Raw genomic sequence first — 27,656 nt, forward strand, 5'->3', positions numbered from 1 at the left:
AGTGTTCAAAGACCTCGTTATATAGAATAATAATAATAATTAGTAAGAAGCCAGAATAAATTAGGAAGCTCTGGAAAACTTGATGTACGAGTCATTTAAAGTCTGAACACCCTGGTACACACTTAATGAGACATGATGATTCACCAGAGCGCAAAAGACATCGTTAATTATGACCTCCTCTTAGTTGACAATGATGAATTTCCTCCAAGTTTCCAGGAAAATTCCGTAAAAGCTGGACTGTCTGCCAACGTTGAATTCGAAACTTACTTTCAACTTTCTACTCTCATTATTGGAATTGCAACGTCGTTGATTTTCTACTTGCATTGTGAAACTGGTTCCTATGTTTCTTGACGTTCAGGTGACATGTTCAGGGGCGTTCACTTTGTGTCGACAAAGCGTGGGAACACTTTGTCGCAAAACCTCAAGGGATCTTGGTGTGCTGGAGCTTCAGTCACCACACCGAGGTCTTGGAGTATCGTTCCCTCCTCCTCCTCCTGCTGCTGAGGCAGTGGTGGTACTTCAAGTAACGCTGAGGACCGTCTTATATATATATTGACGTATTAGACAGTTAACAAAATAGAATTCGGAATTATTGAATTTGGACAAACGGGAAAAGTTGTTTGCACTGATGCAAATGAGACTTAAACCTAACTTTCCTAGGCCTAATACACGATATCTGAGGTCTAATAGAGCACTTAAATATTCAAACTTATATATTCCTAGGCCGAGGAATATTTAAGTTTGGTGTTTAGCCTAATTTTTTTAATAACGTGAATAGTATGAATTTCTATCTAATTGTTCGTTACGTCTGTGTAGGTACGATGGTCCACATAGCTACAAAAAGTACCATCTAAACTTTGTTAGTTTAGATAGTACTAAATTGATGGGTTATTTCTGTTGAGACCTCTATAGTTTATCAATAGTTACCGAATGAGTTAATTTGACTTAAACTCGCCAATTCACGGCTTGAATTTGATGGTTTCAGATGGTATTTGGGTTATGGGATGACCTTCCACATATTTGATCGTCTTAGGAACCATCTTCTGATTCAAAGCAACAATTTTTGTAAAGAAAACCAAAAGGTTTCACCTTCTCTGAATCCAACACTACTCATCTTTTCCAATAAGAGGTCTCCCGTTTTTTTCCAGCCAAATGATTGGTGAACTTTTGATTTTGGTATCATGTTCTGATTGTTACAAATTCGAGCCTCTAGGATACTAGTATTTTCGAAAATTATCAGATTCAACTGTTATTGAGTATTCTGGTTACTCAAAATTAAACATTCGATCTGTGGGTCCTCAGGCATGTAGCTTGCTTTCTTGCACACGTTCGTGTGTGTGTGTGTGTGTGTGTGTGTGTGTGTGTGTGTGTGGGTGGTGTGTGGGTGTGGTGTGTGGGTGTGGTGTGTGTGTGTGGTGTGTGTGTGTGGTGTGTGTGGTGTGTGTGGGTGTGGTGTGTGGGTGGTGTGTGGGTGTGGGTGGGTGTGGCAATATTAAAGTAAATGTAATTATTGCTATATGTAGTAATTTTGGACTTGTGTATATTTACCATTTTTATTATCAGTAACTACAACACGTTAAGGATTAAGTATTTATTAGTGATGCAAATTCGAGGTCCACATATATATCCATCAGCAACATTTCAATATTTGTTATGCAAATAGGAATGCAAACATTAATTTCAGTACTGATGAATGTGGATCCATAAAGCGAGCGATGGAAGTGTGTGTGTGTGTGTGTGTGTGTGTGTGTGTGTGTGTGTGTGTGTGTGTGTGTGTGTGTGTGTGTGTGTGTGTGTGTGTATTCACCTAGTTGTGCTTGCGGGGGTTGAGCTTGACGGGGTATCGAACCAACGTCCTGGATCACCCTAGACACATGCCTTGACCCACTGGATCACGGTGTGCTGTAAGTAATGCTCTGATTTCCGAAATATTTTCTCCTTGTTGTATTTACTTTATACGATTTATTGTATTTTCCAAGTCTTAATTTACTTGCTCATTACCCTTAATATTAAATTTTTAAGTTTCTTTCGGGACTTTTATTGCATGAATTTTCTATTATTTTTTTCTATTGCTATTTTTGCAACCCAAAAATTTCTATTTTTGGGTTGAAGCATAAATAGTCATTGATTGCGTTTCGTGCGTCTCTATAAGGACCAAACGGATTGATTTCTTGTATTTCTCAAGATCGCTGAGTTGAGTCCTTCCAGTTTCCAGTTTCATCTAAATGGAAAAGTCAACTATGGCCTTTATTGTTTTTCCGTAAGTAACTTTTTTTCCAGTAATTTGTTTCATGCATTAAAGTTGACCGTCTTTCTCCCCCCCCCCCCCTTGGTCATCACCACCAGTAGACGAACAGAGATCAGGACAAATTGTTGATCATTATTTTGCTGCTGCAAGAAAATGCCGTACATGAAAGAAAAAGAAAGGGAGGTGAAAAATGGAGAGAAAGGGTGAATTAAAATCCGGTGATTTAGAACATGTACTCTCTCGTATTTATGTAGAGAGAGAAGAGAGAGAGAGAGAGAGTGTGTGTGAGTTGGGGGGCCCCTTGACCCTCGTTAGCAAGGGCTCAACACCCCCCTTTTCCCTCCATTACACACCCTAATTTCCCCCCTCCCCGCCAGAAGGGTCACCCAGGTCCACGCAGGCCCGCCAGCCTGTCATTCATTAGTGTGTACCAACACCCAGGGTGAGTCGACACCCGCGGGCGAACCCTCACCGTCCCTCACATCGTCAAACATTAATGTAGTGTGCCAGTTACTCCGGTCAGACCACTGGCAATTACAGGCCCAAAATACCCGGCTTGCTAATAAGCCTGGAAGTGGTGGCGGGATAAATGCGCTCCTAGTTAAAGCAAGGGGAAAAAAATTAAAATTAGTGCAGATCCGTTGGTACTACATAGCTGCCCTTCTCTTCCTTTCCCTCCCTCCCTTCCTTTCCCTTCCCTTCCCTTCCCTTCCCTTCCCTTCCCTTCCCTTCCCTTCCTTCCACCACTTTGCCCAACCATTTCACCTGGACGGTAGAGCGACGGTCTCGCTTCATGCAGGTCGGCGTTCAATCCCCCGACTGTCCAAGTGGTTGGGTACCATTCCTTCCCTTCCCTTCCCATCCCAGATCCTTGTCCTGACCCCTTCCTAGTGGTATATATTCGTGATGGTTTGGTGCTTTCACCCTGATAGTTCCCTTCCTCTTCCACTACTTTTCCTTCTCTGCTACTCTTTCCTACTTCTGTAGTCTCCCTTTCCTCTGCCAGTCTATCAATCACTTCCCGTTTCTTTTTTCCCCTCACCCATTAATATATATATATATATATATATATATATATATATATATATATATATATATATATATATATATATATAACGTAGTGGGGTGAGTCCACTGAATCTCCACAGTGGATTACTGTGTTGAAATGAACTACTGCGCCTTGATACTGTGAAGTGATGGACTCCACAGTCCATTACTACACAGTATCTAGTTGATGTAGCTGATGATATGTATAGATGGAGATATTGGTTATCTTTCAAAATAATACCTGTAAGAGTCTGTTCGAACTGGAGTCCGGACGCCTGGGACTAGCATGGACAAACTTTGCAGTGTGACTGGTCTGTTTCTGGGTATGGTCATAGGCTGCTCTAGGTCAAGCCGTATGTACCCCCTTAGCGTGAAATGGCCAATCTTACTAATTTCCAATCTCGCTGAATAAAAATCTCCAGCCTCCCTGAAATTAGAGCGATGAGGGGAAATGGGTGAAGAGTAGAGAAGAAGTTGGTAAGGTAAAGTTGAAGAAGTTAAGAAGAAGAAGAAGTTAGTTCTTAAGAAGGTAAAGAAGAGGGAAGTTGGAGAATGAGAGAGATTGTGACGAGAGATTCAAACACGGTCCTGAACGATTGGTGCGGTGGTGTGTGTTTACTAGTTGTGTTTTTGCGGGGGTTGAGCTCTGCTCTTTCGGCCCACCTCTCAACTGTTTACTAACTACTATTTTTTTTTCCCCACACCACACACACACACCCCCAGGAAGCAGCCCGTGACAGCTAACTAACTCCCAGGTACCTATTTACTGCTAGGTAACAGGGGCACTTAGGGTGAAAGAAACTTTGCCCATTTGTTTCTGCCTCGTGCGGGAATCGAACCCGCGCCACAGAATTACGAGTCCTGCGCGTTATCCACCAGGCTACGAGGCCCCTGTGTGTGTGTGTGTGTGTGTGTGTGTGTGTGTGTGTGTGTGTGTGTGTGTGTGGAGCAGTGTTGTGAAGTCTACATAGAGACTTACGGCACTCACCGCCAGGAGCAATTATCGATGTGTACTGTGCTGAGGCAGAACCCACCCAACACACACACGCAAGCACACACAGGTACACGCATGTGTGCCTGTGGGTGCATGCGACAGGCGCACAAAGAGGCCTGGCGGCTGAGTGGATAACGCTAGGAGATCGTAGTCCTAATTAGCGCCCGGGTTAGATTCCCGTCCAAGCCAGAAACAAATGGGATAGAGTTTCTTTCCCCACCTGATGCCCCTGTTCACCTAGCAGTATAAATAGGTACCGGGGAGTTAACTGCTTCTGGCTACTTCCTGGGGATGTGTGTGAGAGAAATCAAATTGTAGTAAATGTAATATAAAAATCTGACGGAAGTCATTACAATTGAACAACCAGCGGTTAGGAAGGCGGGGTCCAAGAGCTAACAGCTCGGTCTCTTAGGCACAAATAATTACAAACAGTAAAGACATACACACAAACACCTCACAGGAGACTGTGTGGTGGGGACCCCGGGATAACTGATCGATCCTACAAGCACAAATATGTGAATGAACACAATGAGAGAGGGAGAGAGAAGATGAAGAGGGAGAGAGAGAGAAGAGGAAGAGAGAGGAAGAAAATCCATTATCCTCCTCCCTCCCATTCTCCACTACCACCATCTACTAAACATGTTCACCCTGCCCACCCCATCTACCTCTTTCTAATAACCTTTTTTTTTCACCTGGCCGTTGTGTTTATGAGAAGGGGCGAGGCTGGTGAGCAGTAAACACAGCTCCGTGAGATTTATCACCTGCTGGGTGATTATTGGTGATTTCTCACTGCAAGTGATACGAGCGATTCTCTCTCTAACGTGGAATATCTAAAGCCGGTTCCGTCTTGGTGTTGAACGACTCCATGTATTTTTTTGTCTTACGTGTAAACTACTCGTGTATCATACAACGTCTTTTGTTGCTTTTAATTATACAGAATATTAAATTATCTCGTATAAACATGTAAAAAGCCACATTTCTTTGATATTGATGTATAATGTTTTATGTTCCACTAAATATAGCAATGGGACATGACATAATTGATGACTAGATTGCTGTGGCAGGCTAGATTGCTGTGGCAGGCTAGATTGCTGTGGCAGGCTAGATTGCTGTGGCAGGCTAGATTGCTGTGGCAGGCTAGATTGCTGTGGCAGGCTAGATTGCAGTGGTAGAAAAAAAATACTCTGAAATAGACGAGAAGTGAAGCCTTTACTCTATACATATGACACATACCGGCAGGTTAGGTCCTGACCTCCAGTCGTGTCTGATTCTAGTGAGGAATACGGTGTCATGTGCCGGATACCCCACAGCGGTGTCGTGTGCCGGATACCCCGCAACGGTGTCGTGTGCCGGATACCCCACAGCGGTGTCGTGTGCCGGATACCCCGCAACGGTGTCGTGTGAAACATGAACAGAATGAACAACGGAGGCGTTATATGCTACCATAATGTTCACATCCTAAAACTCACATTCCAAATAAAATTAAATTTGCTTCGTAAAATGCTGGTGTTCGAGAGGGAGAACGATGCGCCCGCCAGCGAGGTGCGCGGAGGATTATCCTACGAGTCACGGACCGCAATAGCCTAGTTGATCAGTTGGTGTCAACGGGTTTGCGTGCCTTTGGGCCGTGAAAGAATCAAATATATATCTGTGTGTGTGTGTGTGTGTGTGTGTGTGTGTGTGTGTGTGTGTGTGTGTGTGTGTGTGTACTCGCCTATTTGTACTCACCTATTTGTGCTTGCGGGGGTTGAGCTTTGGCTCTTTGCTCCCGCCTCTCAACTGTCAATCAACAGGTGTACAGATTCCTGAGCCTACTGGGCTCACATCTACATTTAAAACTGTGTATGGAGTCAGCCTCCACCACATCACTGCCTAATGCATTCCATCCGTTAACTACTCTGACGCTGAAAAAGTTCCTTCTAACGTCTCTGTGGCTCATGTGGGTACTCAGTTTCCACCTGTGTCCCCTTGTTCGCGTCCCACCAGTGTTGAATAGTTTATCCTTGTTTACCCGGTCGATTCCTCTGAGGATTTTGAAGGTTGTGATCATGTCTCCCCTTACTCTTCTGTCTTCCAGTGTAGTAAGGTGCATTTCCCGCAGCATTTCCTCGTAACTCATGCCTCTTAGTTCTGGGACTAGTCTAGTGGCATACCTTTGGACTTTTTCCAGCTTCGTTTTGTGCTTGACAAGGTACGGGCTCCATGCTGGGGCCGCATACTCCAGGATTGGTCTTACATATGTGGTGTACAAGATTCTGAATGATTCCTTACACAGGTTCCTAAACGCTGTTCTGATGTTAGCCAGCCTCGCATATGCCGCAGACGTTATTCTTTTTATGTGGGCTTCAGGAGACAGGTTTGGTGTGATATCAACTCCTAGATCTTTCTCTCTGTTCGTTTCATTAAGTACTTCATCTCCTATTCTGTATCCTGTGTCTGGCCTCCTATTTCCACTGCCTAGTTTCATTACTTTGCATTTACTAGGGTTGAACTTCAACAGCCATTTGTTGGACCATTCACTCAGTCTGTCTAGGTCATCTTGTAGCCTCCTACTATCGTCCTCAGTTTCAATCCTCCTCATAATTTTTGCATCATCGGCAAACATTGAGAGGAACGAATCTATACCCTCTGGAAGATAATTTACATATATCAGAAACAGTATAGGTCCAAGGACTGACCCCTGCGGGACTCCACTCGTAACGTCTCGCCAATCTGAGACCTCACCCCTCACACTGACTCGTTGTCTCCTGTTACTTAGGTACTCCTGTAACCAACGGAGTACCTTCCCTTTCACTCCAGCCTGCATCTCCAGCTTTTTCACTAGCCTCTTGTGTGGCACTGTATCAAAGGCTTTCTGACAATCCAAAAATATGCAGTCTGCCCACCCTTCTCTTTCTTGCCTTATTTTTGTTGCCTGGTCGTAGAATTCAAGTAACCCTGTGAGGCAGGACCTGCCATCCCTGAATCCATGTTGATGCTGTGTTGCAAAGTTCTTTCGCTCCAGATGCTCCACTAGCTTTCTGCGCACAATCTTCTCCATCATCTTGCATGGTATGCAGGTTAGGGACACTGACCTGTAATTCAGTGCCTCCTGTCTATCCCCTTTCTTGTATATCGGGACTACGTTAGCTGCTTTCCAAATTTCTGGCAGTTCCCCTGTTGCCAGTGATTTGTTATACACTATGGAGAGCGGGAGGCACAGTTCTTCTGCTCCTTCCTTTAGTATCCAAGGGGAGATTCCATCTGGGCCTATAGCCTTTGTCACATCCAACTCTAGTAAACACTTCCTTACTTCCCCGCTGGTAATCTCAAACTCTTCCAGTGGTTCCTGGTTAGCTATTCCCTCTCTTATCTCTGGGATTTCTCCTTGCTCTAAGGTGAAGACCTCTTGGAATTTCTTATTCAGTTCTTCACACACTTGTCGTTTGTAGTGAATCCTTCCGCCCCTATCCTTAATTTCATAACCTGTTCCTTTACTGTTGTTTTTCTCCTGATGTAGCTATGCAGCAATTTAGGCTGAGTCTTTGCCTTGCTTGCGATGTCATTTTCGTATTGTCTTTCTGCCTCTCTTCTCATCCTGACATATTCATTCCTGGCATTCTGGTATCTTTCTCTGCTCTCCAGTGTCCTGTTATTCCTATAGTTTCTCCATACCCTTTTACTTTGCTGCTTAGCTAGCCTACATCTCTGATTAAACCATGGGTTTCTCATCTTCATTTCACTGTTTTCCTTTTGGACTGGGACCAACTTGTTTGCTGCGTCCTTGCATTTTTGCGTGATGTAGTCCATCATATCTTGGGCCGTCTTTTCCCTGAGCTCTGTTTCCCATGCTATATCTGTTAGGAATTTTCTTATCCCCTCATAGTTTCCCTTTCGGCATGCTAACCTTTTGGTTTCGGTATCCCTCCTCGAGTTCAATAACCCTTCTTCAATCAGGTACTCAAACACCAATACACTGTGGTCGCTCATTCCTACTGGGGCCGCTCATTCCTACTGGGGCCGCTCATTCCTACTGGGGCCATTCCTACTGTGTGTGTGTGTATGTGTGTGTGTGTGTGTGTGTGTGTGTGTGTGTGTGTGTGTGTGTGTGTGTGTTTGCGTGCGCGCGAGTGTTCGTGCACGCTATAGTATTATTGTTGAGATAAATATTTGCAGTGATTGCAGTGTGCTGTGCATGCGGGGAGATGCTGTGTACGAGGAATAATGTGCACAGGTAAACACGGTATAAATGAGCTTCCATCACGGGCTCAATACCATTATCCTTATCTCAAGCAAAATCCTGTGGATCATTTCCGGGGTCTTTATCCTACAGGACACCGGAGAAGAGGTGTCGAACCAGCCAATTTGAGGAGAGTCCTGCAGTAGGCTCCGTTACCCCCCTAGCCACGGAGGTTTCCGGATCCCCCTGTAGCAGGAGACCTCGGGAACTTAGCCTTCCCACGCCTGAGAGGCCCCCCTTGGAGTAATGTTTGTGTCCCTAATTCAATAAGTTCCCCACTTGAATTGTTAGTACCCCCATCTACAATAAGACTTCCAAAGGTATTGATAATGCCCCATTCAATACGCCCTTTTCCCTAAAGTTTTCCACTCGTTTATAAATGATTAAACAGTGCTATACTCCTTGAAGCGTATTATAAAGCCAAATTAAAATTAGAATAATGCCTAAGCTTCCGTAATGTAATTATCCTAATTAGCCTATATGCAACTTGGCAACGCACAGCTGCTCAGTCTAGCTAACACTGGCGTTAATAATCTGTTATCACATTGCCTGCAATGGCCAATATTGCTTTCGAACGAGGCTTCTGATGAGAATTTTCAACAAGCTTATTTCCGTAGATTGTTTGGCACCGGACCTGCTCATTGGTCGCTGGAGTCTTCCCGGTAAGTGCTTAACGACTCACAATACATTTACTGGGCGGGAGGGAGCACAGGACGATCATATATATATATATATATATATATATATATATATATATATATATATATATATATATATATATATATATATATATATATATATATATATATGTCGTACCTAATAGCCAGAACGCACTTCTCAGCCTACTAATCAAGGCCCGATTTGCCTAATAAGCCAAGTTTTCATGAATTAATGATTTTTCGTCTACCTAACCTACCTAACCTAACCTAACCTAGCTTTTTTTGGCTACCTAACCTAACCTTACCTATAAATATTGGTTAGGTTAGGTTAGGTAGGGTTGGTTAGGTTCGGTCATATATCTACGTTAATTTTAACTCCAATAAAAAAAAATTGACCTCATACATAGAGAAAAGGGTTGCTTTATCATTTCATAAGAAAAAAATTATAGTAAATATATTAATTCAGGAAAACTTGGCTTATTAGGCAAATCGGGCCTTGAATAGTAGGCTGAGAAGTGAGTTCTGGCTACTAGGTACGACATATATATATATATATATATATATATATATATATATATATATAATGTCGTACCTAGTAGCCAGAACTCACTTCTCAGCCTACTATGCAAGGCCCGATTTGCCTAATAAGCCTAGTTTTCATGAATTAATGTTTTTTCGACAACCTAACCTACCTAACCTAACCTAACCTAACGTTTTTGGCTACCTAACCTAACCTATAAAGATAGGTTAGGTTAGGTTAGGTAGGGTTGGTTAGGTTCGGTCATATATCTACGTCAACTTTAACTCCAATAAAAAAAATTGACCTCATACATAATGAAATGGGTAGCTTTATCATTTCATAAGAAAACAATTAGAGAAAATATATTAATTCAGTAAAACTTGGCTTATTAGGCAAATCGTGCCTTGCATAGTAGGCTGAGAAGTGAGTTCTGGCTACTAGGTACGACATATATATATATATATATATATATATATATATATATATATATATATATATATATATATATATATATATATATAATATGTTGTACCTAGTAGCCAGAACGCAGTTTTTGGCCTACTATGCAAGGCCCGATTTGCCTAATAAGCCAAGTTTTCTTGAATTTCAATATTTTTCATTTTTTGTCCTTATGAAATGATAAAGCTATCCATTTCATTGTGTATGACTTATTTTTTTTAAATTTGAGTTACAACTAACGGCCGAATATAACCGAACCTAACCAACCTAACCTAACCTATCTTAACCTAACCTAAACTAACATAAATAAATCAATGATTTATGTTAATAAAATGTAATAAAAATATTCAAAACAAACCAACAAACCAATTTCAATCAAATAAAACATTTGATTGAAAATAAAGAAAATCACTCGGCCTATTAGGCAAATCGGGCTTTGCATAGTAGGCCGAGAAGTACGTTCTGGCTACTAGGTACGACATATATATATATATATATATATATATATATATATATATATATATATATATATATTGCAGCGTGATGGGTTCATATTCACGATACGAACTTAGGGCTCGTTCTTGCAGCTACATCACGTTCAGCAAATTGCAGTAGGCAACATTAAAATAACCGTAGGTTGTATTTAAAATAGTACCATGTTGTATTGCTCGGTAGTAGTAGTCTCAGTATGGTAGTGTTGTCACGATTGATTATGGTTAGGCGAGTTCTCCCCCTGCATTTCCCTGTGCTCCAGTCGCGAACAGACGATTTTCTGTAGTGAATGTAGTCGAACGATTTCAGATCATTCTGTCGCAGCCCGTGGCTAGCGGTCCCGTCCCCACCAGATCTGTCCATAAAGGCCTGGAGCGAGCTGGGATTGGTAGAGCGATTAGAGCCTTGAGCACTCAAAGCACGTGGACTGGACACTTCGGATAGAGGATGTTCAGATTGCATAGAATTAGGAAATATTTTGTGTTGAAGACTGAATATCATGCTCTGATAAAGGCTCTCTCCTCTCTCTCTCTCTCTCTCTCTCTCTCTCTCTCTCTCTCTCTCTCTCTCTCTCTCTCTCTCTCTCTCTCTCTCTCTCTCTCTCTCTCTCTCTCTCTCTTAAGATTAGCCATAAAGTTGTTTGTTAACGTGACCAGTTTATTGTCTTGTACTTTTTTGTAATTGTTCATTGTGTCAGACTATCACGTTCACTTGGTTTACAAAATTTCTGTAAATGAACCACCTGAACCAATGATCCACTTGAACCTCCTAGATCAAACCTTTCAACTTCCTTCCTCCCCCCCCTTGCCACATACACCCCCACCAACAGTGTCAATACCATTCTCTTAACCCATTACCCATACATATTCCTTCCTCCACCCTTCCATAGAGAAGGTGAGAAATAGAGGATACATAATATGCCAATGTGTAACAAAGAAACTAACTCATTGCACAAGTTTAAATATTAACATACGAAAAAGGAAAGAATTGAATCATTACGTTTAGATACACAAAACACCACCAAAATGCGGTGATGGAGCTGATGAAAGCAAGAAATGTAGATAGAGACATCCGTGTAACACCCATGTATTGCGCAGTATTGATTGTTGATTGTGTGCATAACTTAAATCCCAGGATGATATTGCAAGTAAAGGTTAGGTCCTCGTTGATTGATGGGTACGTGGAGTTAACACGAGAGTTCAGTAATGCAAGGGCTTATAGTTATTCACAAAATTGTATATCTCTCAAACACGCATGTTTGTATATCTCTGAAACACGTATGTGTCTAGCACTGCAGTGTGTGTTTACTAGTTGTGTTTACTAGTTGTGTTTTTGCGGGGGTTGAGCTTTGCTCTTTCGGCCCGCCTCTCAACTGTCAATCAACTGTTTACTAACTACTACTTTTTTTTTCCCACACCACACACACCCCCCAGGAAGCACTCCGTGACAGCTGACTAACTCCCAGGTACCTATTTACTGCTAGGTAACAGGGGCACTTAGGGTGAAATAAACTTTGCCCATTTGTTTCTGCCTCGTGCGGGAATCGAACCCGCGCCACAGAATTACGAGTCCTGCGCGCTATCCACCAGGCTACGAGGCCCCTAAACTTGTGTGTGTGTGTGTGTGTGTGTGTGTGTGTGTGTGTGTGTGTGTCCACATTGAAGGTGGAAGGTAGTATTGTATTATGCATGCATGTCTGCGGTATGCACTTTTTAACATGTATTTATAGCCACAAGGTTGTAAGGAGTCCCAAAGCTCCTCTCATGTTGGACACGAACGAAGAATACATTATGCTCTTTTCCTCAACATTGTCGCACCAAATCGCCTGAAAACGTCGCTGACAACTAACTATAGGATCAATTGTTTCGATGCGCCTCGAATCCAGCTCCATAAAAAATGTGTCAACTTTACCCCAGACAATAAAGGGTCTCCGAAGTAATCGGGACAAAAGTGGCACTGGGGAGGCAGTTGTCAGTTCTAACAAGTCCCGACTAATGCCTAGTAGAGGAAGGGGTCTCTTGCATGCCGAACAATGAAGTTAACGAAGATATTGCCAGTGTTCATGTGTAATCCTATAGCAATTGGGTTACCATTCTCCTAGCGACCACTGATAAGAAGAACTGACAGAACTGCGGGACATTAGGAAACGCGGCTCTCTCTGCGGGGCACCTGGCAATGGCAAGGCAACTCTTGAAGTAATTGAATACCAGTCAATTAAGTGCCAGTCACCGGATTCTCTTGCAGAAAAGGACATGGTGATCGTATCCGTCAGCTAATGCATTGCCCCAAATACATTTATATTTAGTGTGGATTAGGGCAACAACAAGGCAGAGGGGTCTGTCACGGGCTGTCATGTATTTTATTGTATCTAGGGGGGAATAAGGCTCTTAATTATACCAAAGGGAATTCAAGGTGTAGGGAAACAACCTAGTACATAAATGACGCAAATGTATATTTATAAAACACGCGCGACATTGCATAACATAATTACTTATAAATAATGCATTCGAAAGGAAACCAACATTGTCTCTTTTCACGCAGACAGGTTCTCGTCTTCATATAACTCCTAGTCCAACACTGGAAGTGTGCACTCCAGCACTACCTCCATCAGCCGGTGTCACACACATATATAAATCCCTAGGAAATCTGGACTTTCAGAAACTGCCCAGTAAGCCATCTATGTATTCTACTCTTCTTTGCAACCCTGTTAATACAGCCTTGTGGCTCTTATCTTAAGATAGGCCGGAGAAATCCCTCAGATAACAAGGACTGGTCAGCCAACTGGTGCTCCGTGTCAGGTAAAAAATGGCGTCCGTCGCTGTGCTATCACTCGCCCCTTAATACACTATTCTTCAACAATCCCAGTCAAACCCCCTTACTGACTCGATTTACCATATTCCCCTCGCAGTTTTTTTTTTATTGAGTCCATTTTTCCTTCATATAATTTTGCTATACCAATCCACCTTATTTTTGAGCGATCTCCAGCTCAAAGGAACTACTTTGCTGGGCGGATAATATCGCGGCCTCGCAGTTGCCAGTTGCGGATTTCTTTCATCGACATTCTCTAATCAATTTGTATTAATAAACAATTTGTAATAAAGACTAACCTCTACAGGTGTAAGGTTCGTAACAGAGACACTGCAATATGAAGGGTTTACAGTTTGAGACCCTTGCCAATAACTGACATTGGAAATGCTAATAGAAAATCCCTTACATGGCAAGTCATCACGGCTGTGTGGGTTGCAATCTCAAGCTGTGTCGGTGCTGCAGCATGGAGGCGCATCATAGCTGCTTTGTCTATGACGGGACTGTCCCAGATGGTCTCTAAATAAGTGTGATCGGAGTACTTAGGCTGTGAGAAATTCCCTTTTGGTAATAGTCAGTAACAGGGTTGTTGATTTGTGGAACCAATTGCCGCGTAACATTGTGGAGATGGGGTCCCTCGATTGTTTCAAGCATGGGTTGGACATGTATATGAGTGGGATTGGGTGGTTATAAATAGGAGCTGCCTCGTATGGGCCAATAGGCCTTCTGCAGTTGCCTTTGTTCTTATGTTCTTAATAGTATTAAAACCTGGGGATCATGTAGCCCGCTAAGTTGTCGAGGTGTTGTGGTATGATTTTTTAAGGCAGATGCTGCGGAAGGGGATAAGACAGCAGCTTATTAAGATGGCTGACTGACCATACACAGACGTCCTAAAAGTCTGGAAAAAATGCCAGCTGTTCCAGAGGGCGCCTAACAGCTGGATGGACAGCACTTCGGGTTCGTAATCCTGAGGTTCCGGGTTCGATCCCCTGTGGAGGCGGAGACAAATGAGCAAAATATTTCTTTCACCTTGATGCCCCTGTTACCAAGCAGTAAATAGGTACCTGGGAGTTAGACAGCTGCTACGGGCGTCTTCCTGGAGGGTGTGTAACAAAAAAGACCCTGTTGAGGACCGGGCCGCGGGGACGCTAAGCCCCGAAATCATCTCAAGATAGATAAGGTGGTTTGCTTTACACGCTACATCATAATCACTTAGCTTGGGGCTACTGTTGCATTGCGAACACCTCAGAAAGTAGATTAGGTTAACCTGCGTAGCTAAATATTCGTCTGAAATTTCAGCTAAATATAATGACCGTCAACACTATAAAATTTACTATAGGGACTGAAATTGATAAGGTTGCCATTTTTAGATATACTTATTTATAGAGAAATTTTTTCACTAAAGTTTAGTGTTTACGGAAATTTATCTTATGTTCAATATTTCTCAGGGCATAGAAACAATGTGAAACAAATTTTTTCCTCTATGTATCTATACATTTATTTTTATACATTTATATACATTTATATACATTTGTATCTATACATACTATTTTTCCTCTATATATAAGCTCTTCGGATTGTTAGTCCAGAATTCATAGAGAAAGAGCTTATAAATATTGATTTTATTGTTCTCAAGCTTTATTATCCACCGAGTTTTTTGGAAGTTTGCCGTACAAAAGCACGTCGTACACATTATAATAATAAATGCAGTGAGAAAATTCGCCCAAAAAATGTGTTTTGTTTACCATATTTTTCTGGGTTCGAAAATATTGTTATGGCCTTGAAACATATACATGATTTTCTAATTACGAAAATACTGTAGGAAAACTGTTAGAAACAGTCCTTATAGTGGTAATTTTGTCATTTACTAAATACCTTGTAATGAATGTAATAAGTTGTATGTAGGACAAACATCTAAAGATTTGTAATTTAGTATTTCGCAGCATAAAATTCTATAAGACACGGCCAATTATCTAATGCTTTGTTCATTTGTCAGAAAGTTCTCACCAAACTGATTGGGAGATGACTTTTTCATTGACGAATTGTAAAATGATTTTCAACAGAAACATTACTGAATTTGCTTTAATACAGATTACAAAATCTGAACATTAGTAGTGGTCTGTATAATTCAGACCCATTTTTGATTGATCAGTTAAAGGGCGATTTGAGTGGGATCAATGATACGCATTTATCTCAATAATATCTTATTAATATCCTCTTATCTCATTAAAGACATTGTTTTTCACCTCGCCTCATTCCTGCTTATATATATATCCACTGAATTGTAAATCCCATCCCAGAATTACAGCCTTGTGCTCCTGTGCCAGGTAGGTCCACAACAGGCTCACCTTAGTTGCTGAATCTAAAACAACAACATTGTAAATCCATCTTTCTGAAGATGTAATATTAAATACGGAAGTACTTGAGGAAATTCCTGTCTTAATCCTTCCCTCGTGGTCTGACATTGTTCATCTCGTTAATTTCTTCATGATTTACACACACTTTATATATATATATATATATATATATATATATATATATATATATATATATATATATATATATATATATATATATATATATATATGTCGTACCTAGTAGCCAGAACGCACTTCTCAGCCTACTATGCAAGGCCAAATTTGCCTAATAAGCCAAGTTTTCATGAATTAATTGTTTTTCGACAACCTAACCTACCTAACCTAACCTAACCTAACTTTTTCGACTACCTAACCAAACCTAACCTATAAAGATAGGTTAGGTTAGGTAGGGTTGGTTAGGTTCGGTCATATATCTAGGTTATTTTTAACTCCAATAAAAAAAAATTGACCTCATACATAATGAAATGGGTATCTTTATCATTTCATAAGAAAAAAATTAGAGAAAATATATTAATTCAGGAAAACTTGGCTTATTAGGCAAATTTGGCCTTGCATAGTAGGCCAAAAAGTGCGTTCTGGCTACTAGGTACGACATATATATATATATATATATATATATATATATATATATATATAATATAAACTGAAAACTCACACCCCAGAAGTGACTCGAACCCATACTGCCAGAAGCACTGCAACTGATGTACAGGATCCCTTAACCACTTGACCATCACGACCGGCCAATTTTGACCATTTTGTCCGGTCGTGATGGTCGAATGGTTAAGGGATCCTGTACATCAGTTGCAGTGCTTCTGGCAGTATGGGTTCGAGTCACTTCTGGGGTTTGAGTTTTCAGTTGCATATATGCCTGGAGACCGTTGAGGCTTGTTCGCGCATATATATATATATATATATATATATATATATATATATATATATATATATATATATATATATAAAATCTACACACGCACATATATTCACCAAAATGGTTTACATGTCGTTGTTCTTTGTATTGTTGAAGTATTTTAAAATATTCCTCTTTCCTAACTAATAATTATACCTCAAATATTTCCTATCCTTCCAAATTACATTCTTTAACTCTACCCTATTTCCTTATCCTCGATTTCTTACCCTTTATATCCCTTCTACTTGAGCTTCTTCCCTTTCCGTCCCCTCTTCTACACCCTCTCACCCTGTCTCTCACTCTCTCGCCTCTCCCCTTCCCACTGTGGCCAAAGCAAATTGATGTTCATCCTCCCTCTTATTGGAAAAGAATTAAGGAGGTGGAAGCGTCCGTTCTGGCAACACTGGACACAGACCAGTGTTGTTGACACCCTCAACACTCTCAACACCCTCAGTGTTGAGAGTTGTGCAACACAGACGTCAGCCCCAACTGTGAGAAAATGTTCACTCTGTGCAAATGAGTGTTTCTGGGTTTTGTCCTGCAACTGATATGGTAAATATATTTAATGAAAATAGTCGTATATCCAACTTAATTATTTAATATTGCATAAATGTGTACACGCACACAGAGAACCCAGGTAATCATTATTGTGAATACGACGATTTCTTCCAAATAGCTAGTTATCGAAGCCAGGAGATTTGGTCTGGTAGAAGACAGATATACCACCATCCCCGTGTGAGAGCTCTTTAAATACCACAACCGCAACGCTCGAGGATCAAGACGAAATGGCAAAACCCCAGCTCTCTTGCACTTTCTTGCAAGGTACAATTTTTGCCCCCGTTACCTAGCAGTAAAATAGGTACCTGGGTGTTAGTCAGCTGTCACGGGCTGCTTCCTGGGGGTGGAGGCCTGGTCGAGGACCGGGCCGCGGGGACACTAAAAAAAAGAAGCCCCGAAATCATCTCAAGATAACCTGGTATTTTTTTGGTTTACTTTTGCCATGACAGGCAAAAACCTGTCACGATAACCTGTAGCGTATTTTAGTTGCTTACAACCCGTTCTCTCTCACTAATAGGTCGCATTTTGTACGTTATGGTCACCAACGATGTAAATGCAATTCACCATGAAAAGTAATGGTTCACCCAATTATGCATACGTTTTCTATGCATAAGGGTGATAGGTGGGTTGCTTGGGTTCGTCCGTGTCTGGTTAGGTTAGGTTATCTTTTATTTTATGTAGTGGAAAATTATTAAGAGAATGAGCTGTACAACCGATTGTTCAGTTGCCGGGACTTTGATACAATCGACTGTAAACTCGTCGAGTTTATTTATGCATTCGCCTACACGATGTAGAGTACCTGGGTGTTGTAGGTTGCTGTTCAAGTACGTTTATTGAAACAATAAAATACATCTCAAACGGCTAGAGTACCTTAGGCTATTTCTACTCCTCTCTACTTCAAGTCCCTCAAGGGGCGCACAAATCCAGTGAGTACAAATCCTCAAATCCACAAATCACAGTACAAGAATCACACTTAACATTGCAGGTTAATATATTAAACACAGCATAGAAGTGTTACACTCTTGGGGAAAAGTGTTTGTAGCTCCTAAGTATTCTGTCTATCATAACATTATCACACATCCAAACAATTTTATGTGGTACGATACTTATTTCCGTATTTCTATAGTTATCAATAATTTGACACACTAATACATAGTGGTGTAAAGTGTGGGCTTGCGGTATACTGCATAATTTACACTCTTGATTAGGTCGCTGCTGTGGGTAGCATAATGAGAAAGGTCAGTAATTGGCCTTTGGGGTAGGCGGAACGTCGATAAGCCAAACAGAATTCTTTTCTCACAGAAAATAAAAATTAAATCAAAGATATCATAAAGGGGAAAACCACCTCCATTCTTACCTCTAAAGCCAGATTCGACCAGGAAATCGAACCTCGGAATAGTTCAATTATAACGAAGCAGGTATAACGAGGCTAGTAGGCGGGGTGCAGGGAGCTAGACTATCACTATCCACGAAGACACTGATAGGCAAGTACCAAAAGGCAAGTACAAGTAACCTTGCTAAAGCCCTCTGACCCCCTTCAAAGCGCTCGAATCGGGTCACTGAACACCTTTGGAAGGGTAGCAAGCAGATGGCGTGGAGGACTACACACGCACATTGCTGCTCACACCATAGGTGAGGGGCGTTATACCTAATGGAAACCTAGAGGGTAAGATATTGGCAGATTGCGCTCAGCCAGAACATAAAGAATCTAACAAGGTTCGTCTGCGACAGGAAGCTTGTGTGTGTAATATATATAATATATATATATATATATATATATATATATATATATATATATATATATATATATATATATATCTTCGACCTATATCGAAGTCCTCCATGGTCGAGTAAGTAATTATCAACAGAAGGCGCCCCGCCGGGAGGACTGTGTAACGCCCCGCGATGGTCAAGTTGATGAGATTTTTCCAGGATTCGAACCCCCTCAACAATTGCCGAACTCAATAGTACCTACCTTACTACTTGGTGAACAAAAGGCATTAGGTGAAAGGAACCGTGCGCAACCATTACGTGTCGCCTTCGTTTAATAATTACTTCGCTACAACCGATTTAATCGTACTTGAAGCGACTAGAATTCCTAAACTCCGAATTACATTGATGAGGAAATTTTGAACGTCAACAGGAAAAAAACATACATAGGAAATGTACCATTTCAAGCGATCCTCCATTACAAGACTTCATGGGCCACCATTTCTGAAAATGAAGAGTAATTAGAGATACGAGCATTGTGTCTTGACTTTGACAATAGAAGTTCAAATAGAGTGCAATAGAAGTCTGCACTCACAAAATGCAGACCCGAAAATGAAATGTGATTGGTAGGTAAAGCGACGGTATTGCTTCTTGCATGCTTGTGAGATCCTCGATGATCTAAGTGCTTGGGCACCATTTCTTCACTCATTCCTCCTATCTCTTTCAACTACTGCAATCATACTCGATATCCGTTTTTTCGGATTATTAACGAAAAAATATCCAGAAAGTCTTAGGGGGTAGAAATAGCCTACTATATCCCTTTGAGATGTAGTTCTTTCTTGTCTCAATAAACATACTTGAACTTGAACTTATCCAGAAACAGGGGGTCATTCTTGGCAACAACCAGTCATCGTTGTAACGTGCAACAGTATTTAAAACTGTGATTCTTAATCAATAGTAGTAGCAGTATTAGGCATCCAATAGTCTCAGGAGACTATCTTGAGAGGTTATTTTGAAATGATTTCGGGGCTTTTTAGTGTCCCCGCGGCCCGGTCCTCGACCAGGCCTCCACCCCCAGGAAGCAGCCCGTGACAGCCGACTTAACACCCAGGTACTTATTTCACTGCTAGGTAACAGGGGCATAGGGTGAAAGAAACTCTGCCCATTGTTTCTCGCCGGCGCCCGGGATCGAACCCGGGACCACAGGATCACAAGTTCAGTGTGCTGTCCGCTCGGCCGACCGGCCGACTAGGAATAACTAGGAATCTAATCTCTATAAGAGGCTATATGTCTGTTCGAGATTGGGTTAAACGCTTGCGGGTTGGCCTCACAAACCTTGCAGGGTGACTGTTCTTTGTCTGCGGGTGTGGTAATAGGCCGGTCGGGGTCGAGCCCCATGCCACCCCTACCCCACCCCCAGTTTCCACTGATATTGCAAATCATTCTCTAGCTAAATAAAAGACTCCATCTTCACTGAGATTACAGGGATAAAGGGAAAGTGAAAAGTACAGGTGGCGAAGGGTAGGGAAGATGGTGAAGGAGAGAAAATGTGGTAGAGATGGTTGTATATAAGGATATCAATCGGTACCTTGGTAGTGAAAATGGTTATAGGGATGAAGACTGTATGTAGTGAGGGGGTAGGTCGTGAGTAATTTATATGTTACAGATGTTGGTAACGAAAATCTTTTGCAAGGTTTAGATGTTTGTAGTGAAAATGATGACAGCGTGTAGTTAGGAGTTTATATTTTTTAGTGAAAGGAACAAGGGGTACGGTAAATAAGATAGTAAGCAGTAAAAAAAATATATATGATGGCGTCCGTCACCCAAGCAACGGCGGGTGACTCCTCTACTAGAAAATGGAGCGCGGGTCACGAACGAGCCGACTACAGAAAGCTCTGTAACCCTCAACAAAGATCCGACCAGCCCGACAGAGGGGTGAGGGATGGGGGGGGGGGGGGAAGATATAATATCAGGCTGTGATGAAGTCAGGATTACTACCTCACTTCACCGCACGGTATAATATGTCCCCCAGGTCACTGTGTAATATGTCCCCCAGGTCACTGTGTAATATGTCCCCCAGGTCACTGTGTAATATGTCCTCCAAGTCACTGTGTAATATGTCCCCCAGGTCATGGTGTAATATGTCCCCCAGGTCACTGTAATATGTCCCCCAGGTCACTGTGTAATATGTCCTCAGGTCACGGTGTAATATGTCCCCCAGGTCACTGTGTAATATGTCCCCCAGGTCACTGTGTAATATGTCCCCCAGGTCACTGTGTAATATGTCCCCCAGGTCATGGTATAATATGTCCCCCAGGTCATGGTGTAATATGTCCCCCAGGTCATGGTGTAATATGTCCCCCAGGTCATGGTGTAATATGTCCCCCAGGTCATGGTGTAATATGTCCCCCAGGTCATGGTGTAATATGTCCCCCAGGTCATGGTGTAATATGTCCCCCAGGTCATGGTGTAATATGTCCCCCAGGTCATGGTGTAATATGTCCCCCAGGTCACTGTGTAATATGTCCCTCAGGTCATGGTGTAATATGTCCCCAGGTCACGTTATTCTCAAGTTACACTTTCGTTCCTGTGTGCTACTGACTACATTATTAATAAACGTACGGGAGAGCTAGCTCGTTGGACCAGTAACGATGAGGCTGTGGGAGGATATTAAACCGATTATGAAAAGGAGGAATCGTAAATATTGAATGTTTTGTAAAATGCGGACCATTACTCTGATTAAGACTGAACGGAACTGTCAGGGAAAAAAGTGCAAAGAGGGATAAAGACCGAGTAAAGGTCCAATTGTCTAATGAAGATCGTGTTAGAGAATTATGTTTGGTGTGAAGATTGTGTGTGGTGATTGTGATACGGTGTTGGTGAAGGCGTTTGCTAAGATATGGAAGGCAAGATAGTCATTATCAGGGGGGAAATGCGTTAAGCCATTACAACAATATAGCACTTAAAAGGTATACGAGGATAAGCATTTAGGAAAAAACGGAGAAAAAGAATGTTGCCCAATCATCTGGATGGTCGGGGATTGAATACCATCCTGCAAGAAGCAAGACAGTCACTCTACCGTCCAATCCATGTGGTTTGGATGCTCATGGATCCGGAAATAACCACTGAAGAGACGAGAACAGAGTAAGGCTTCATAATCATTACCCATCAAGGAGACTGTTACCACCCGCACTTGGCAGCACAAACCAGTGAATCTATACGATGGTACAACATGGTTGCAGCTGGCAATCCCAATCATTATGGCCGAAGAGGACGAGGGAGAGAATCAGTAATAGCGAGAATCCGTCTTGGATACAAATATCCATGGAGGTATGGAATGGAAACAACAGTTGATCAGCGAAGTTGCAGAATCTGTGGTGAGAGTGATGGACACCGCCTTGACCACTATTTACGTGAATATGAACACCTGAGAGAAATCAGAAGTATGTGTAGAATAATAATCCCACATTGTTTGAGTTAGGAAAACACTATTTGTCATATATTGATACTGTTCTTAAAAGATTTCCCCATTTTGCACCCGCAAGATAACGTAAGTTTTTAAGGGTTGATAGATGTTAATCTTCTTGTTTGAGGAGCTGTTCACTTGAGACAGTTAAGCAAGTCCCAGCTGTGTGTGGGTACAAGTGACAGGATGAACAACCCAGCGGGTTTTCTTCCTATTAGGGAGTGTTGTACATGCTGCTATGGCGGTGTGTCCACTCACAAGATGAGTGGCGCTGCCCAATACTGTCACTATGGCGGTGTGTCCACTCACAAGATGAGTGGCGCTGCCCAATACTGTCACTATGGCGGTGTGTCCACTCACAAGATGAGTGGCGCTGCCCAATACTGTCACTATGGCGGTGTGTCCACTCACAAGATGAGTGGCGCTGCCCAATACTGTCACTATGGCGGTGTGTCCACTCACAAGATGAGTGGCGCTGCCCAATACTGTCACTATGGCGGTGTGTCCACTCACAAGATGAGTGGCGCTGCCCAATACTGTCACTATGGCGGTGTGTTCACTCACAAGATGAGTGGCGCTGCCCAATACTGTCACTATGGCGGTGTGTCCACTCACAAGATGAGTGGCGCTGCCCAATACTGTCACTATGGCGGTGTGTTCACTCACAAGATGAGTGGCGCTGCCCAATACTGTCACTATGGCGGTGTGTCCACTCACAAGATGAGTGGCGCTGCCCAATACTGTCACTATGGCGGTGTGTTCACTCACAAGATGAGTGGCGCTGCCCAATACTGTCACTATGGCGGTGTGTTCACTCACAAGATGAGTGGCGCTGCCCAATAAACTCGCCCCTCGGGGCAAAAATTCAAAAGAAAAAAATAAAAAAAAAAATAAATAAATTTGGCAAATCTTGTATTCCTAGAAAGAGCTTCTAATGCTCCTTATTCGTCTGTTATCCCCATTGTTAACTACAGGATTCATTAATTAAATCCGCTGTTTATAAAAATAATAAAACACTCGTTTACTCTGTGAAAGTTATCTTGAGATGATTTCGTGGCTTAGCGTCACCGCGGCCCGGTCCTCGACCAGGCCTCCTTTTTGTTACACATCCCCAGGAAGCAGCCCATAACTGATGTCTAACTCCGAGGCACCCTATTTACTGCTAGGTGAGCAGGTGCATCAGGGTGAAAGAAACTCTGCCCATTTGTTTCCGCCTCCGGGGATCGAAACCCGGAATCTTAGGACTACGAATTCCGAGCGCTGCCCACTCAGCCGTCAGGCCCCTGGAAGGGACAAATAAAAAATAAACAGAGTACAATCAAGTTTAACAATTAAAAGATTATGGGTTTATAACCACTGACAAACGTTAAAATATACAACTTGGTTATAAATCACAAGATTTCCAGACTCATTGCAAACACACAACCTCAGGCAAATAACAAACACTAATTTTTTTTTTTTTTAGATATATACAAGAGTTGTTACATTCTTGTACAGCCACTAGTACGCGTAGCGTTGCGGCCAGGTCCCTGGAATACGATCCCCTGCCGCGAAGAATCGTTGTTACAACCAAGTACACATTTTACTGTTGAGTTAAACAGAGGCTACAGTTAAGGATTTGCGCCCAGTAAATCCTCCCCGGCCAGGATACGAACCCATGACAAAGCGCTTGCGGAACGCCAGGCGAGTGTCTTACCACTACACCACGGAGACTGCTTAACTTTAGCTGGTGCATCCAGTCTGGTGCATCCAGTCTGGTGCATCCAGTCTGGTGCATCCAGTCTGGTGCATCCAGTCTGGTGCATCCAGTCTGGTGCATCCAGTCTGGTGCATCCAGTCTGGTGCATCCAGTCTGGTGCATCCAGTCTTCAACACAACCTGTCTACTAGTAACTCAATATTGGCTCCGACTGACAGCATGAGCTCCTGTGACACACTGTAGCCACATAAGTATAACACAAGAGCCACACTTCTTCACTGTGATAAGCACTACCATACACTCATTAACATAAGTATTCAATAAATTAGACATACTTGAAACAATATACTTATATAATTATAATTCCTGCTCTGAAAATAATATTCATTCAGTGACGCTCACAGCTGGAACCACTGATGCTTACGCAACCCGTTCTTGTCCAATACCCGTCCAGCACCAGTGACCACTCGTACACCGCTCCACTAACCAGCTCTCATACAGTATAATACAATATTGTAATACAATAGCATAACAGCAATACAATCACATAAAACAAATAACATAGCACTATGAACTGAAGCCAGAAATATGGACAACTGTAATACATAACTAATTGAGGTGTAATGGCAGGTATAATATTTAATTTGAATAGTAAGAAACCAGGTAAATACCTGGGTCAAAAAAGAGACTCAATCATCATCTTATTGAGACACTGATTTATCACTACAACTTTTCCAATGCTTTCAACCTAATTGTTAAAAAATACAATTTAAGACTGAGCGATGTATATAATGGTGCAGCAAGAATAGAGTAAAAGGTCAACAGAGAAAGCATGGGGACTCCCAAATGGATATTTGGAATTATAAAAAGAATATTGCCATAAAAAAGGAGAGGGCTTACTGACGCATTTTGAGTTCCATTGAAATCGGATCTATATTGCACGAGCTGTGTGTTTTGAGTGACTTTGATCCGGGAAATTTTCCTAGAATCTATCGATATGATGATGTATGTGCGCACATTTTTGTTATAACTTCATGGTATGATTACTGTGTATTAGTCAATATTCAAATTGTGTTTCCAATCATTCTGCTGTTAAGACATCAAACTGAGCCAATATCTACCTCGCCGCTCTAATGGTAAACTTCACTTTCATATACAAGACAGTGTCAGACCACGGAGGAACACCTGAAAAAAGGAATTTCCTTAAGTACTTTTGTATTTTAATAATACATCTTCAGAATGAATGACCTTCTGAAGATGTATTATTAAAATACGAAAGAACTTTAGGAAATTCCTGTTTCAATTCTTCCTCCGTGGGCTGACACTGTCTCGTGTGTGTGTGTGTGTGTGTGTGTATATATATATATATAATATATATATCGAACCATTATTGTAATAACTTGGATAAGTTGTTTGAAATAAAATGTCTGGTTCTGAGTTCTATTTAAAAGAGATGTTTGTGGGAAGAGACAAAAAAAGCGGGTTGAAAACAAACATACACACCACACACACACACCACACACACACACACACACACACACACACACACACACACACACACACACACACACAGGTGGGAACTGAGTACCCACATGAGCCACAGGGACGTTAGAAGGAACTTTTTCAGTGTCAGAGTAGTTAGCGGATGGAATGCATTAGGCAGTGATGTGGTGGAGGCTGACTCCATACACAGTTTCGAATGTAGATATGATAGAGCCCAGTAGGCTCAGGAATCTTTACACCAGTTGATTGACAGTTGAGAGGCGGGACCAAAGAGCCAAAGCTCAACCCCCGCAAGCACAAATAGGTGAGTACAAATAGGTGAGTATACACACACACACACACCATCTTCGGTAAATCGAGTTAATTATATAATACTAGAAGGGGATCCCGGTCGTTCCCTGAATACTCTTTCTCCCACAATCCTTATTCCACCCATTTTCTTCCCCCTCTCCCCATACCCCCCTCTTCCTTCCTCTCCCCCATACCCCCCCCCCCATTTCTTCCCTCCTCTCTCTCTCTCGTTTCCAATCGCCCCTCCCCCTCCAATTTCCCCATCCCCCTCCCAATTCCCCCACCTCCCACTTCTCCCCCCCCTGCTCTCCCTTCCACGTCTCCCATTTACCCTCATCTTCACACCCTCTCACCCATCTCTCTATCTCCCCCTCCCCCTCTTTTCCCCTTATCTTCCCCGTCTTGGCTTCAACTTTTATATAGATGGAAATGTCTTTTCAGAGTACATACACCTTTGTCTCTGAAAATTTATTAAGTAGCACTAAAACAAATGTATGAGGACTCTGAACGTATATTACTATACACGTATAATGGAAAACACACCACATTTCACACTCGATTCCATGAAAATTGCATGGGCAATTTTAAATATATATGCTATTATTTCTTAAAGTATTTAGCTTGGGCTGGTCGGGGGTCGGCCTATGTCAGCCCCGTACCCAAGACCAATCCCCCTACAAAGTTGGGTGAAGCTAGCCCTAGGCGTTTGGCCTTTAACGGTCCATATTTGCTTACATTTCCATCGATATAGGTTCCATTATCTCTTAGGACAGGTGACCTCGCGTCATGCAGGTCAACGTTCGGTTCCCGATGATCTTAAGTGATAAAACACACTGCCACCCCCTCCGCCCTATCCCAGATCCTTGTCCACATATCCCTCACAAGTGCGATAAAGTCGTACTAACTATAAGTGCTTTCTCCTGCTAATTACGTTACCTAACCTTCTGCCTAATTCTAATGTGCCCTGCAATATCCTTTATATTACAATCAAATTGTCTTTGATCTTATTGTCTCCGGTGCAAATTCCCCTGTGGCACAGTGGTCTACGTTCTCGTCTCACAATCGAGGGATCAGGGTTCAGTCCAGCACCCCGAGAGATACGGTGAGACATGTTTTTTCTCATCTGATATTTCTGTCCATCTAGCAGTAGATAGTGTGTTAGGCAATTGCTGTGGGGAGGGGGGGCGTACGTCCTGGGGGAGGGTCTGTGGTCGGGCTAGGAAGACCTCGACAAGCCAAGCTATATATTTACAGGCTTCCTGTCCCTGACAACGATGATGCTGGATAATTACATACAGATATATATATTTTTCTCTTGCAGTAGTCTCATGGCATTTGTAGGAATGGTATATGTATCGGGTGTTTACCCATGAATAGCGGGTGTTTAATCCCATGAATGGCGGGTGTTTAATCCCATGAATGGCGGGTGTTTAATCCCATGAATGGCGGGTGTTCAATCCCATGAATAGCGGGTGTTCAATCCCATGAATGGCGGGTGTTTAATCCCATGAATGGCGGGTGTTCAATCCCATGAATGGCGGGTGTTCAATCCCATGAATGGCGGGTGTTTAATCCCATGAATGGCGGGTGTTTAATCCCATGAATGGCGGGTGTTTAATCCCATGAATGGCGGGTGTTTAATCCCATGAATGGCGGGTGTTTAATCCCATGAATGGCGGGTGTTTAATCCCATGAATGGCGG

General features: G+C 42.2%; 1 protein-coding gene across 1 annotated transcript in view; it reads right to left on the reverse strand.

The window, feature by feature from the left end:
* Positions 1–13,792: 13,792 nt before the first annotated feature.
* The window catches only part of LOC138365277 (Kruppel-like factor 18), a 21,972-nt gene continuing 8,108 nt past the window's right edge, over positions 13,793–27,656 (reverse strand). Inside the window, exon 3 of the mRNA XM_069325556.1 lies at positions 13,793–13,990. Within this exon, the coding sequence (XP_069181657.1) occupies positions 13,793–13,990 (198 nt within the window). The remainder of the gene's footprint in view (positions 13,991–27,656) is intronic.

Source organism: Procambarus clarkii, chromosome 16, assembly GCF_040958095.1.
Source record: "Procambarus clarkii isolate CNS0578487 chromosome 16, FALCON_Pclarkii_2.0, whole genome shotgun sequence".
In the NCBI taxonomy this organism is placed as follows: domain Eukaryota; kingdom Metazoa; phylum Arthropoda; class Malacostraca; order Decapoda; family Cambaridae; genus Procambarus; species Procambarus clarkii.